This window comes from Rhopalosiphum padi, chromosome 4 (assembly GCF_020882245.1).
Source record: "Rhopalosiphum padi isolate XX-2018 chromosome 4, ASM2088224v1, whole genome shotgun sequence".
In the NCBI taxonomy this organism is placed as follows: Eukaryota; Metazoa; Arthropoda; class Insecta; order Hemiptera; family Aphididae; genus Rhopalosiphum; species Rhopalosiphum padi.
This window is the reverse complement of record NC_083600.1, coordinates 9256263-9272502: the sequence shown is the minus strand read 5'-3', so window position 1 is coordinate 9272502 and position 16240 is coordinate 9256263. Positions and strand designations below refer to the sequence as shown.

At 23.2% G+C, this 16240-nt stretch overlaps 2 protein-coding genes across 2 annotated transcripts; both read right to left on the bottom strand.

The window, feature by feature from the left end:
• Positions 1-1188: 1188 nt before the first annotated feature.
• On the bottom strand, positions 1189-6842 carry LOC132929710 (beta-1,4-galactosyltransferase 4-like). The gene is made up of 7 exons (XM_060995237.1): positions 6593-6842; positions 5455-5694; positions 4893-4983; positions 4079-4324; positions 3767-3950; positions 2758-2976; positions 1189-2191 (listed from the first exon to the last, which is right to left on the bottom strand). Exons 2-7 carry the CDS (start codon positions 5653-5655, stop codon positions 2065-2067), a joined length of 1068 nt encoding a protein of 355 aa, XP_060851220.1. The 5' UTR covers positions 5656-5694; positions 6593-6842; the 3' UTR covers positions 1189-2064.
• Positions 6843-8832: 1990 nt separating this feature from the next.
• On the bottom strand, positions 8833-14968 carry LOC132930448 (beta-1,4-galactosyltransferase 4-like). The gene is made up of 7 exons (XM_060996329.1): positions 14707-14968; positions 13631-13843; positions 13127-13217; positions 12362-12607; positions 12054-12237; positions 11016-11234; positions 8833-9763 (listed from the first exon to the last, which is right to left on the bottom strand). The coding sequence occupies exons 2-7, from the start codon at positions 13802-13804 to the stop codon at positions 9628-9630; spliced, it is 1050 nt and encodes a 349-aa protein (XP_060852312.1). The 5' UTR covers positions 13805-13843; positions 14707-14968; the 3' UTR covers positions 8833-9627.
• Between the last annotated feature and the right edge of the window lie 1272 nt (positions 14969-16240).

Sequence of the window (16240 nt, the reverse complement as noted above, 5' to 3'; positions counted from 1 at the left end):
ATTTATAAAATAAATATACAATAATCTTAATGATAACCTAATTCATTAATGTCGAATTTATATTGTTAAATATTGAATTAAATTTAAAATTTTAATTATTATTTAAAATTTTTTTAATGTTCCATTCTCAATTACATACCAAAATATAATAATTAGATATAGTAAACATTTTAATTAAACATTTAAAATTGTTATATAATTATTATGGTTATTTATTCATAAATTATATAGTTTAGATTTCGATTTTGTCATTAAAAATTTAAGACTATTGTTAATTATTCAATTATTTTCACCTACATTGTACTCATTCATTGTATGTAAACTAACATTTTTAGTGTAGTGTAGTAATATACTATAGTATACTTTGACATAGATATTATGTACTTAAAAAGTCTATCCATAACGCCGTGTTATCATTATTGACTAGTGTGTAGTTGAAATGCATTAATATTTAATATTATGATATTTTAATTCCAACTTGCTGTAAAATCTTATGTTTCAGTTACAAGTTTAGATATTTATTAAATTAGTATTACTTTTTTAATAATTAAAACAAATACTTTAATTTTAATGTAATATGCTTAGCAATAATGTGAACATTTCTAAAATTAATACATATTTAATTTATACATTTATAAATTAATATTTTATGTCGTAAACGAAAAATCTATATTTGTCTGTATGTTCACAGTAGTTTTTCAGAAAAAGAAAACTAACTAAAAAATTATCAATATTTTTTAAACATGGGATTATTTATTAAAACTAAATAATATGATGGATTATAGCTGAATATTATTTATTGTTATTTGTTGCATTAATATTTGCATACCATGAAAAAATAAGAGATCATAAAAATTATATTATTATAATTTCATAAAATAAGAGAATATATATACATATTATTTTTTTTTTATCCGAAAATATTATTATATGAGTATTAAAGGAGGGGACTGAAAATTTGATATATAGGGGTATATAATGTATGTAATGTATGTACAATTCAAGATATTTATAGCAACCTTTGCATTAATGAACATTTAATAGGTATAATATACACCTAATGAAAATAAAATGTAAGACAAATAATAATCTAAACCTTCAGTTGTAGCCGAGTCGTAATATAACATATTTACTATAATAACGTAAATTACGGGGAAAAAAAATCAAACAATAAAAACATTTACAATATAAAAAAAATAGGTAATTTATTTAATGAAAATTTAACAAAAAATATTGAAAAAAATACACGTATCTAACACACTTACACACTGATGGCAATCTGGTGAAATCTTTGAGTAGAAGTGTAAAACATCTAATACAATATGCAAAATAAAAAAAAAAACAAGTAATGAAAAAGTTAGGAAAATATTTTTAATATCTAATATTATTATATGTATTTTATTCAAACGTCTGTTTGGTTGTGGTAGCAGCCTTTGTCCAGTGGAACAGTATTTTTCGAATCATTACATCTATTCGTTTTACTTATTATAAGAATAATATACAAAAATATACTATAATCATAATAATAATAATAATAATAATATAAGTGTTTAATACATTGTTGTACCTATAATATACGTACGATTATTACATTATGTCTTATTTATATTATAGTGCCACATCCGTCGTCGTCGGTCGCGAATTGATTGTCCTCGAATCAAGGGATGATTATAGAACAATAATTACTTTTGATTTTTATTTACCTCTAATTCGTATCACGTACAATCGCACAACATTTTATACATTTAATTCAAGTTCGCGTGCAAAGCACAATACCTGTTTGTATTTTAGTTTAGTACTTAGTCAATCGATAACATCGATTGTTCAATATGATAAATTATACACAATTAAATTGCAAATAGAAAATAATATATACAACATTTTATATGGTATAGTTAAATTATGCATATTTTATATTGTAAATGTTTTTCTTTTTTATTAAATAACATAAATACGCTATTTTGTGTCCATCTCGAAGAGGACGCGATGAATAGAAGAAGAGTGTGTGTATGACATTTAAGTGACTTTATGACCAGTGCATTTCATTATTTTCTATCAGTTGTGCTATTCGTCCAGGTCCACCAGAAAGTGCGTGAATAGTGGTAATATCTCCAGTGATTTTATTTTATAATTGAGTGTGTTAAGTCCGTCCGTATCGAAACGGTAAAAGCTGCTATGAAGGAGATCGATCCTGTAAGGCAAGTGTAAAACATAAACATAAGCTGTTATCATAATTATAATACTACTATTATTATTTTTGTTAGCTACCATAATAATATGGTCTTTTATTATTAATAAAATATCTAAACTTAAATTTAAATTTTAGTTAATTGACCCATTTAAAATAAATAAACTAATATTAGCTCGCCCATTATATATATAAATTTAAAGGGCAAATCTAATCTAATCACTAATCAGTAACTAGTAAGTACCAAACATTATCAGTTATTTCAAAATTAAAAAAATGTTTTGTTTATACTTAAGATTTGAAAACTGAATACAAAATTCTTTATGAGTTGTACAACCAATGCATGAAAAAGAAATTCTATTGGAAAGTAAAATAAATGTTATATGAGCATTTGCCACATTGAATTCAAATTTAACATAATCATCAACAGTGACACACTCGACACCTAATGTACAGCAGAAAGGTACTTACTTGTTTACTTTTTAATTATCATTAACATAGGTTATTCAAATAATTACATAGGTTTTAACTTATAGGTATTCTAATAGCTGATTATCTTATAGGTATACCTTTCAGGGTTGGGTAGTTGTCCGGAGTGTGACAATGCATAATAACGGCCCATGTGTCCTGGCAATCTGGTAAATTTTAGATTGTGATAACTGATCCGATACAAAAAGTCGTCATCTTCACCACCCCATCCCCAATACATGTTACTGAATCCGTTGACCAACTCAAAATGCGTTCGATTTATGCCCACCACTCCACCAAAGTAATCGCTGTACGGCATTCTAAACACATTATGCTCGTTAGAATTGATAATCCGATCCAATGCGTTTGTGAGTCAGTGAGTCTTTAATTATTACTGGTACTCGAATAGCCGTGTGGTTGGGATGAGTCAACATATATTCTGATCAATTACCTTTAGGCTGGTATACTACTATTTTATTAAAACTATTAAAAATAATTTTAAAAACTCAATACGTTTTGATAATATTATGATTTATTATATATTTATTTAGAAAATTTTCTAAATCAACTATTATTATAATTACAATAATTAATTTAAAAGAGCCTTTTGATAAACTTAGTTATATGTCGGTATGAAGTTTTATTACGACAATAATATTTATTTAGAATACAATGATATAATACAATATAATAAACCTACAAAGTGATTATTTTAACGCTACATCTATAATTGTTAGATCGATAAATTTAGAAATTAAGTTTTAATTTTTATATGATTTGAACTTTGAACTATTTATAACGGCAAATTTTTGAAAATAAAAACTATTTATTATAGGTAAATAGGTAATAATTTAATTTTTAGTTATTTCTTGATAAATTTCATAGAAACAAATTTGAAATATTATTAGTAAAACACTAAGTAAAGACTACTGATAAGCATATTATATATTTTTGTGATGTACATATATATTTTATATATATTTAAAATAAGCAATGTGAATATATATATTTTAAGACAAATATTGGTGAGATAATGAAATTTATTGTTAAAAATATTAACAATAGCTTAAAATAAAAAACTATAAAAAAAAATGTAAAATTAACAATTACCTGCCTCCATATTTATTATTAGCTGTTGCCATATGTCTTGGTTGAATCGGACAACTATACATGTTATTGTTATTCATTGGTATGAGATCAACGTCATGTAAAAAGAAACAATCAAAATTGTTTAATTTTAATGCTTCGGTATACCCAATGTTCAGTAACTTGCCCCGGTTAAATTTTCCATCGTCTGTTTGACAAATGAAAAAAATTATATTAAATTATCATCCTTAAATGTTTAATTTTATATATATATATAGGTTTTAATAATTTAAAATATATTTTTTCAATAAAAATATACTATAGTTAAAGACTCACTGAACTGTTCTATGACAAAAATAGTGTAATCCAATTTTTGTTTTGTCAAAAATGGATGTAAATTTAAAAGGAACGAGCAGAGGTTATCCATTCGATTTCTATAAGGCACTAAGATTGCAATTTTGTATCTCGCTTCGCAGTCCAAGGGCATTTGGTGACCTCCTTTTAAAATCCTCAACCGTGATAATTGTAGCGCCACATCTTCCAAGTCCATCCGATCAGGTACAAGCAAGTTAACTTTTTCATCTATTAAAATTGTTTCAAGCTTGTTAAAAATTTTAAATGTATTATTATTTAGTTTTGTATAACATTGAAATCATACTTTAGTAACAGAACAAGATATTATAATATTATGTGCATGTACAAATATTATTTTACATTATAATTAAATAACTAAACTTATATATATGTATCATAATATATTTTATAGCATCTATGCAGAATTATTTAATAACTTGGCATATCAATGGAATTTTAATTCAAATTGTCATCGATATGTTATCAAAAATATTATTATTAGAAAAAATTCTGCTAATATTTTAATACCAACTTCATACACTTACGGATTTATTACGATAGAATATGTATTTTAATTTTATATTCTGTTTTTTACATACTTTTTTGATTTATGCCCATAGTACAATAACAGTGTATCAACTTCATTGATGTGATTAAAAAAAAGTTTTTGTTTTGTATGAATTAAAGAAATCTTTCTTTATAATATGCAGAGCCTCTATTTACTTATTGTATTTATGATATTTATATTTTACATTTTATATTACAACCTGATAAAAATATATAATTGTAAAATTACTTAAAGCAGGTAGTATTTCTGGACACAACGAGAAATTGACAAGATTAACGTGTTTGTTTTTCAATATATTGGTTTGATTTTTATTATCAACCTGTAACAATTTTTTTCTATTAGAAGTTGAAAAAGTAAGAGTTTGGTGAACTACCAAACTTAATTTGTATACTTGAAAGCAATAATATGTATGCGTTCAAATACGTTGTGTATGATGTTCCATCAATATTAAAATTATTAATAATAATTTCCCATTTTAAACATTATATCATATACTGCTTTTTACACGATTTTTACATATATATATATATGCAATACAATGAAAAAGTTTATGGATGAGCGCTAAACTACAGATTTAATTTTTTTTTTTAATGTAATACATTTGTATTAAGTTAGGCAAATAACACTTTAAAGATAATATATATTTAATGTAGCATATTGTAGCACACGCGTAAAGCAAACAAATCCGCAATAAATTTCGCAATTTTATTAAAATAATAAAAAAACACGATGAGGAATTATTACACTAAACTAACATTAAAATGTACATCCAAAAAAAAAAATACTATACATCAGTTTGTTGTTTATTTCCCATAGTCTGAATATCGGAAAATTTTTCATGAGGTTTTGGCTCAGGTTTGGTTGATGGAACATATCGTTGTATAGTAGTTATTAGATTGTAGTAGTTGACAAAATATAAACACTGCACCAGTAAGCAGACTAAACCCATTCCGAATAAAATTTTTACACGCGAGAATGTAAGTATGGACATGGCAGTTCAATAAATATTATATAAAACCTGTTGTGGTGGCTAAAAAATAAAAATAAATTTATTAAAAGACAATAAATTTCATGATTTGTGATAATTTTGTTGATTTAGATTCTGATCAAATTTTTAAATGTATTGATTTTTCAATTATGTTCTTTTTTGTATTTATATATACGCGATTTATTGAAGAAATATACTTTGATTTTCAACTTCAACTTTTTTTTTTAAGAAAAAGTCATCTAGTTAAAAATTTTCTAATTCTTTTCTTAATAATTTTGAAAAACAAAAACTGATTCGAACAAAACAGGAACATTTAAAACAAGTTTATTTAGAACTAGTTTTTCACAAAACCGATTTTCTTATTTAATTAATTTATTGTAATTTAAAAACGAATAACTGTTTTGAGCCTTAATTTTATATTAGCATTTTTTATATAATTTTAATATTTAAAATAATATTGTAAACAATTTTCACTCAGTAAAAAATTTATAAAACGTAATATAAGGTTATCGTAAGTCATTTTTATGATATATAAAAATCGAAAATATAGATCAATTTTTTTTCCTATTGAAATTTGTATTTCTAATTTTGACAAATTTAAAAAATAACAATTGTAATTATTTTGTTTTAATTCAAAAAGATATTGATAACTAGTATTGCAGTATTATTAGGAACATTAAATTATCACAAATATGAATAATATGATAGTGTTTTATACACGATGACATTTAAAAAATGTTTAGATTAATTTTTGTTTTTAACTATTGCTTATTTTCATCTTAAACCTGTAGAATGATTTATCATTGAATTCAAATTTAATACATTATTTAGAATATTAGTACAAAAAAGATTATAGATTTTCTGAAGTATAAATAAATGCGTAAATATGCATTAGATTGATGACCTGTACTGTTAATAATACGATTTGAATTTTACTTACTGATATTTTTCTTTTAATTTGAATTATTCTTTATGGCGTAGTATAATGCGTTTTTGGATTCATATATAATTTAAAATCTACAAAAATTTGTTTGAAATACATTTTATTATTTTTTTAATTTTTTTTTAGAGTTTCGTAATTTTTGTTATAAATATTTAATATTATTATAAACAATTTAATATATAATATAACGTTTAATAAGTTATTACGTTAATTGAATTATAATGTAATTAGATGACTACTGTGTTATTAACGAGAAATAACTAGTGATTTGCAATATTGTCTGCAATAGATATTACCAGATATTAATTTCAATTTAAAAATTTTGTACAAATAAATAATCAGATATAATAAATTATAAAAATTGTATATCATTCTTGTATAGATATATAACAAAAAAAATCATTTTGGGATTTTGTCATTGTTTAACATGTTTATTTGCTATAATATGTGGGCAGGTGTTTTGTATCGCATCAAACTACATAATTATTATTATACGTTATTGAATTTAGGTTAATATGATATTACCATTCGTAATATACTACACGAGTATAGTATTTTCTTTTTGGATTGTCTAAAATTTAAATTAATAACTTTTAATCAATTCGGTTAAGTTTTACTTTTTTTATTCATAAGTAAGAAATAATTATAATATCCAGTAATTAATACATCAATGAATATCAATTAATAAACTATTTAAAACATTAGGTACCGTATTTCAAAATTCAAAATTTCAGTACGAGAAATAAGAATTGTAAATAACAGTTGCAAAATTAAAACAATTGATAACATTAAATCCGTTAAATAATCATATCGTATGTTTAATTCTTTAATTATTGTTATTTGATTATTATTTATGTACACTACTTATATAATCTATCAAAAATAAACTTGAAATACATCTGTCATATAGGATATAGTTGTTACAATACGTTACTTTAAAGTTTTTGAACCTTATTTTATAACTATTATGTTTTATATAATGTATGTATTGTGTAAAAAATTTCATCTTTGTAAAATATATTTTTATTTTTTAAACAATTTGTGTTAATAAATTGGTTATCAATTAAATGTCTTTCCATAGTCTTATCATAATGTTCTTTGATGTCATCTACCTATGTAAAATTATGGATTGATTAGCAAAATTCCGTGTCCATCATGCCATAAAGATAATTAAATCTGTTTATATTTAAAATGTGTGTAAAACTCAAACAAAACATTTTGAGAAAAGAGGAATCGAAGAATTTCTTATATTTTGAATATAACCTGTCGAGGAAGCTTCAGTTAAAATGCATTTGATGTCACCAGTGGGTAGACGTCGATAAGCTTGTGACCTGTCGTAGAGTACATGCTACAGAGAGAAGGTAAACATGCAACCATATCTTAAGAAGACATCTCACTCGCAAAACGCGTTTACGCAGTCTGCAGAGTATTACTTGCTCAATTTTGGTTCTAGCGTAAATATACTTACTATAAAATTAAAAGATGACAATATTTTGGAGGGCAAGATAACGAGTTTTTTTTAAAAATTAAAATTTTTAAAAGTTAAAGGTTATTTAAATATGTTGAAATTTTCGGTATTTTTAAAAGATATAATGAACGTTTTTTCAGAAATAATGGAAAAAATGTATCTAAAATAAAATCATATACCATTTTATAAATAATATTCTTATCTTTAAATTTGATAACAGGTAAATTTACTCTAATATTCAACCTAACATCACAAAATGTGTTATAGGTATCGTTTAAAAAACCTAAAATCAATACAAAGAAAATGTTTTATTCTAGAGTAAAAACTCATTCTTTTAAATTGGTAATGTTCTTTTATCGATAGTTTTTTTAGTATATTTGATATAAAAAGAAATATCAAATTACAGTTGATGTAGCCTATTATAAAACTAGTCAAGAGAAAATTTCGATCAATCTATGATATTGGTCACCTACTGTAATTGTATTCTATGTATATTTTCAATTAGTTTCATAAAATTAATTATGTTATATTACAATATTATTAACAATAATCGTCATAATAATTAAATAAGTTTTAATAGTTCAAAATAAAATTGATATTTAATTTAATAATTGTGTTTAAGATGTAAATTATTTATAAAATATGAATAATTTTATACATATAGATAATGAAAAAATAAGTCATACTCATCGATTGTACAAAATGTTTCTAACTGATTTAATGATCTAATGTAGGATGTAGGTATTCAGCATGATAATCATTAAACAAGTTTTAAATGAATATAAGTTAATTTTTTTTACACATATTTTACAACGACATAATATTTTTTAATGATATTCTAGGAATATTGTATATAAATACATAATACAATTTAGGATAATCTTTTAGTCAATTATCATTCCAATCAGGGCGAAACTAGACATTCGATCTCTTATAATTTATCTGTGTACTTATAGTATCTACGTATGTATATTCCTAACTAAATTATTATTAACTAGCTGTAAAATATAATGTTTCAGTTACAAGTTTAGATATTTATTAAATTAGTACTAATTTTTTAATAACTAAAACCAATACTTTAATTTTAATATAATATACTTAGAAGTAATATTATGACCATTTCTAAAATTATGATGATTAGAACAATAATTAATTTTGATTTTTATTTACCTCTATTTCGTCTGGCGTTATCAATTCGTATGACGTACAATCGCACAACATTTTATACATTTAATTCAAGTCTGTGTGCAAAGCACAATACCTGTTTGTATTTTAGTTTAGTACTTAGTTAATCGATAACGTAAACGTTGATTGTTTAATATGATAAATTATACACAATTAAATTGAAAATAGAAAAAAATATATACAACATTTTATATGGTATAATTAAATTATGCATATTTTAAATTGTAAATGTTTTTTTTTTTTTATTTAATACTTAAATACGCTATGTTGTGGCTATCTCAAAGAGAACGCGATGAATAGAAGAAGAGAGTGTGTTTGTGTGTGTGAGAGATTTGTAGATTGAAGTGGCATTTTAACCAGTGAATTTCGTTATTTTCTATCAGATTTGCATCTCAAGCAGGTCCACCAGAAAGTGCGTGTATAGTGATAATATCTCCAGAGATTTTATTTTATAATTGAGACTGTTAAGTCCGTCCGTCTTGAAACGGTAAAAGCTGTTTTGAAGGAGAGTGTGCCTGTAAAGCAAGCGCAAAACATAAACGTAAGCTGTTATCATAATTATAATACTACTATCATTATTGTTGTTAGATAGGTACCATAATAATATGGCCTTTTATTATTTATAAAATATCTAAACTTAAATTTAAATTTTAGCTAATCTAGGTGAAATTATAATTGACCCATTTAAATTTAAATAAACTAATATTAGCTTGCCCATTAAATATATAAATTTAGAGGGCAAATCTAATCTAATCACTAATCAGTAACTAGTAAATACCAAACAATTTCAGTTATTTCAAAATTAAAAAAATGTTTTGTTTACATTTAATATTTGAAAACTGAATACAAAGTTCTTTATAAGTTGTACAACAAATGCATAAAAAAGAAATTCTATTGGAAAGTAAAATAAATTTTATATGAGAATTTGCAACATTGAATTCAAATTCAACACACCCATCCTAGTGACACACTCGACACTTAATGTACAGCAGAAAGGTACTAACTTATTTACTTTTTTTATTATTATTAAAATAGTTTATTCATAACGTTTGTTTTTTTGTTATAAAGTAGTGGGCATTGGTATATTGTGGTATGTGTATATAAATATATTGCGAGTTCTACTATTTTTCGAATTGTTTAGATTAATCACTAAAATCTCATAATTTTTAGTAAGTTTTACTATTTTTATCGTTTATGTTTCTTTACATAACAGACATAACGTATGGTAATTTAAAATTATAATAAATTATGTAAATGGTTATAATACTATAATGAAATATTATAGTAGTTAAATAATTAATGAAACCTATGATTGGTTCAATATACTCATGAATTTCCCGAGAATAATATGATATATTAAAAACTACAATAATTGAAAATTTTAATTGTTGTAAATGAATATGAAGTTTTTTAGCGTTTTATAGCGAAACATGAATACATGTACTATAGTACCTATATCTACCAATTCGAATTTCATAATATAATTATCATATCAAATAATTGTTAAGATATGAATCCTACACTGTCATACTGTATTATTATAATTATATTATTATCTATAATGATGATACATTGATATATTGTTCTATGTATATTTAGTTTATCTTTATCGATGTGTTTTCCAACAGAGTAAATAAAAGTTATTCTGTTCGATACAGTCAACTAGTTCGTTACTTTTATAGTATAACCTTTTGTACTTACAAGTAATAATTCCATAGGTTGTAACTAATAAGTATTTTAGTAGCTGATTATCGTATATAGTTATACCTTTCAGGGTTGGGATCTTGTTTGTAGTGTAACAATGAATGATAACGTCCCACGTCCAGTGGCAAATAGGTAAATCCTAGATTGTGATGCTCGATCCGCAACAAAAATTCATCATCTTCGCCACCCCATCCCCAGTACTTGTTACTGAATCCGTTGGCCAACTCAAACTGCGTTCGTTTTATGCCCACCACTCCACCAAAGTAATCGCTGTACGGCATTCTAAACACATCATGCTCGTTATAATTGATAATCCGATCCAATACGTTTGTTGTTCTTATAAAATAACTAATTAAAAATAACGTCTTTCGAATTTTTTTCATTGTGGTATTTACAAATTGAATTATGGTTTTTAATTTAATTATGATTGTTTATTGTCATTTACATAATTATGAATTGAGTCTTTAATTATTACTGGTACTCGAATAGTCGTATGGTTGGGATGAAACAACATATTATATTCTGATCAAATATCCTTAAGCTGGTATCCTACTATTTTATTAAAACTGTAAAAAATAATTTTAAAATCTCAATGCATTTTGATAATATTATGATTTATTATATATTTATTTAGAACCTTTTATATACCGAAAATTATTAATTACCTTCAAAAATAAGTTCATAAGAGCCTATTGATAAACTTAATTATATGTCGGTATGAAGTTCTATTACGACAATAATATTCATTTAGAATGCAATGATATAATACAATATAATAAACCTACAGAGTGATTATTTTAACGCTACATCTATATTTGTTAGATCGATAAATTTAGAAATTAAGTTTTAATTTTATATGATTTGAACTTTGAACTATTTATTGTAGGTTATAACTTAATTTTTAGTTATTTCTTGATAAATTTCATATTTATATATATCATATTTATATGATGTACATATATATTATATATATATTTAAAATAAGCAATGTGAATATATATATTTTAAGACAAATATTGGTGATATAATGAAATTTATTGTTAAAAATATTAACAATAGCTTAAAATAAAAACTATAAAAAAATGTAAAATTAACAATTACCTGCTTCCATATTTATCAACAGCTGTTGCCATATGTCTTGGTCGATCCGGACAACTATATATGTTACTGTAATTCGTCGGTAAGAGATCTACGTCATGTAAAAAGAAACAATCAAAATTGTTTAACTTTAATGCTTCGGTATACCCAATGTTCAGTAACTTGCCCCGGTTAAATTTTCCATCGTCTGTTTGACAAATGAAAACAATTATATCCGATAATCATTGTGAAGTGTTAAATTTTATATAAATAGGTTTTAATAATTTAAAATTTATTTTTTCATTAGAAAAATACTACACTTAAAGACTCACTGAACTGTTCTATGACAAAAATAGTGTAATCTAATTTTTGTTTTGTTAAAAATGGATGTATATTTAAAAGGAACGTGCAGAGGTTATCCATTCGATTTTTATAAGGCACTAAGATTGCAATTTTATATCTCGCTTCGCAGTCCAAGGGCATTTGGTGACCTCCTTTTAAAATCCTCAACCGTGATAACTGTAGCTCCACATCTCCCAAGTCCATCCGATCAGGTACAAGCAAGTTAACTTTTTCATCTATTAAAATTGTTTCAAGTAACAGAAAAAGATATTATAATATTATGTACATGTAAAAATATTACTTTACATTATAATTAAATAACTAAACTTATATATATGTATCATAATATATTTTATAGCATCTATGCAGAATTATTTAATAACTTGGCATATCAATGGAATTTTAATTCAAATTGTCATCGATATGTTATCAAAAATATTATTATTAGAAAAAATTCTGCTAATATTTTAATACCAACTTCATACACTTACGGATTTATTACGATAGAATATGTATTTTAATCTCCACTCTTGTTTTTATTTATTATACTTTTTTTATTTATGCTCATATGACAGATAGTACAATAACAGTGTATCAACTTCATTGATGTTGATTAAAAAAAAGTTTTTGTTATGTACGATTTAAAGATTCTTTTTTTGTAATATGCTGAACCTCTTAGGCCTCATTGTATTTATGATATTTATATTTTACATTTTATATTACAACTTGATAAAAATATATAATTGTAAAATTACCTAAGGCAGGTAGTATTTCTGGACACAACGAGAAATTGACGAGATTAACGTGTTTGTTTTCAATTAAATTGGTTTGATTTTTAGTATCAACCTGAAACAATTTTTTTTATTACAAGTCGAACAAGTAAGAGTTTCGCGAACGACTAAACTCAATTTTTATACTCGAAAGTTATAATGCATATGCGTTAAAATACGTTCTGTATGATGTTCTATCATTATTAAAATTATTAATATAAACATTATATTTTATACTGTTTTTTCACGATTTTTACATTTATATGTGCAATACAATGAAAAAGTATATGGATAGGCGCTAAACTACATGTTTGTTTATTTTTTTTTTTTAATGTAAATGATATTATATATTTCAATGTCACATATTGTAGCACATACGTAAAGCAAACAAATCCGCAATAAATTTCATGAGGAATTATTACAATAAAGTTTACATTAAAATTTATACAAAAAAAATATTATACATATATCAGATTGTTGTTTATTTACCATAGACTGATTATCGGATAAGTAGCTGTGAGGTTTTGGCTCAGGTTTGGTTGATGGAACATATCGTGGCCTGGTAGTAATTAGATTGTAATAGTTGACAAAATATAACACTAGTAAGCAGATTATAACCGTTCCGAATAAAATTTTTACACGCGAGAATGTTAGTATGGACATGGCAGTTTAGGATATATTAAATAAAACCTGATGCAGTGGCTAAAAAATAAAAATAAATGTATTAAAAGTCAATTTTATGATTTGTTATAATTTTGTTGATCTAAAATCAAGATCTAGATTCTAGATTCTGATCAAAGTTTTAAATGTATCGATTTTTCAATGATATTTTTGTTCGTTTATATATAAAACACGATTTATTGAAGATATATTCTTTGGTTTTCAACTTCAACTTTTTTTTTTATGAAAAAGTTATCTTTTTGATACTTTGGAAGGTAAAAATTAAAAATTCTTAATTGTTAATAATTTTTAATAATAAAAACAAATTTGAATAAAACGAGAATATTTAAAACAAGTTTATTTAGAACAAGTTTTTCACAAAACCTACTTTCTTATTTTATTGTAATTTAAAAACGAATGACTGTGTAGAGACTTTAAGTTGTATATTAATTTTAAAATTTTAAATAATATTGTAATTAATTTTGACTTGGTACAAAATTGATTAAATGTAATATAAGGTTATAAATATAGATCATTTATTTTTTTATTGACATTTGAATTTTTAATTCTGACAAATAAGATATTTATCAAAAAAAAAGTATATTAAATATTTTGTTTTAATTCCAAAAAATATTGATAATTGAACTTAAATTGTTCTCAAATATGATTATGTTTTATATATATATGATGACATTTAATAAATGTTTAGATTCGTTTTTGTTTTTAACTATTGCTTATTTTTATCTTAAACCTGTTGGATGATTTATCATTGAATTCAAATTTAATACATTCTATTAGACTATTAGTACAATAAAGATTATAGATTTAGAAGTATAAATAAATGCGTAAATATGAATTAGATTGATGACCTGTACTGTTAATAATACGATTTGAATTTTACTTACTGATATTTTTCTTTTAATTTGAATTATTCTTTATGGCGTAGTATAATGCGTTTTTGGATTCATATATAATTTAAACTCTACAAAAATTTGTTTGAAATACATTTTATTATTTTTTTAATTTTTTTTTAGAGTTTCGTAATTTTTGTTATAAATATTTAATATTATTATAAACAATTTAATATATAATATAACGTTTAATAAGTTATTACGTTAATTGAATTATAATGTAATTAGATGACTACTGTGTTATTAACGAGAAATAACTAGTGATTTGCAATATTGTCTGCAATAGATATTACCAGATATTAATTTCAATTTAAAAATTTTGTATAAATAAATAATCAGATATAATAAATTATAAAAATTGGATAATTGGATATATATAAAAAAAAATAAATAAATAGTTTTGGGATTTTGTCATTGTTTAACATGTTTATTTGTTATAGTATGTGGGCAGGTGTTTTGTATCGCATCAAACTACATAATTATTATTATACGTTATTGAAATTAGGTTATTATGATATAACCATTCATAATATTCTACACGAGTATAGTATTTTCTTTTTGGATTGTCTGAAATTTAAATTAATAACTTTTAATCAATTCGGTTAAGTTTTACTTTTTTTATTCATAAGTAAGAAATAATTAATAATATCCAGTAATTAATACATTAATGAATATCAATTAATAAACTATTTAAAACAGTAGGTACCGTATTTTACAATTCAAAATTTCAGTACGAGAAATAAGAATTGTAAATAAAAGTTATAAAATTAAAACAATTGAAAAAATTTATCATACATTTTATTCATATAAATAGATTTTTATATTTTTTATAATTTAAATAATTATACGCAAATATTTTTCAGTAATTTAATTTATACCCAGTTAAGTATTATTTGTACGCGATCTATTAACGAAACTAACAACAATGTTTTCAAATTGTATATCAATAGAGTGCGTTTAAATAATATTATTGGTTAATATTTAATATAATTACCTAATATCTTTCAATATAATATATTATGACATGTATAAACAATAAATTGATTTTTTTTCATTGATAGGTAGTTTTGTTACATTTACAACCCCTTTTTAAGTTATTGGTATAACTTTAAAAATGCAGCCATAGAATAATAATTATTAAAAAATAAATGTATTTAATATGTAACTGTTATTAATCAATAGTATTTTTATCGAACGTAAAAAAATAATATTATTTAACTGATTTTTTTTTTTACCATTAAATCCGTTAAATAATCATATCGTTTGTTAAATTCTTTAATTAATGTTATTTGATTATTATTTGTGTATACTAGGTACTTATATAATCTAACCAAAATGAACTTGCGATGCATCTATAATATAGGACAATATTGATATCGTTTTTTTTTTTTTTTTGGAATATATATTTTTTACAATAAAAAAAGTTTCCATATATTATTATTATTTATTATAAAAAAAAATTAAAAATTATCGGAATCGATATGGATATCGAAATATGACATCGTTGTTTATCACTATATGATATAGT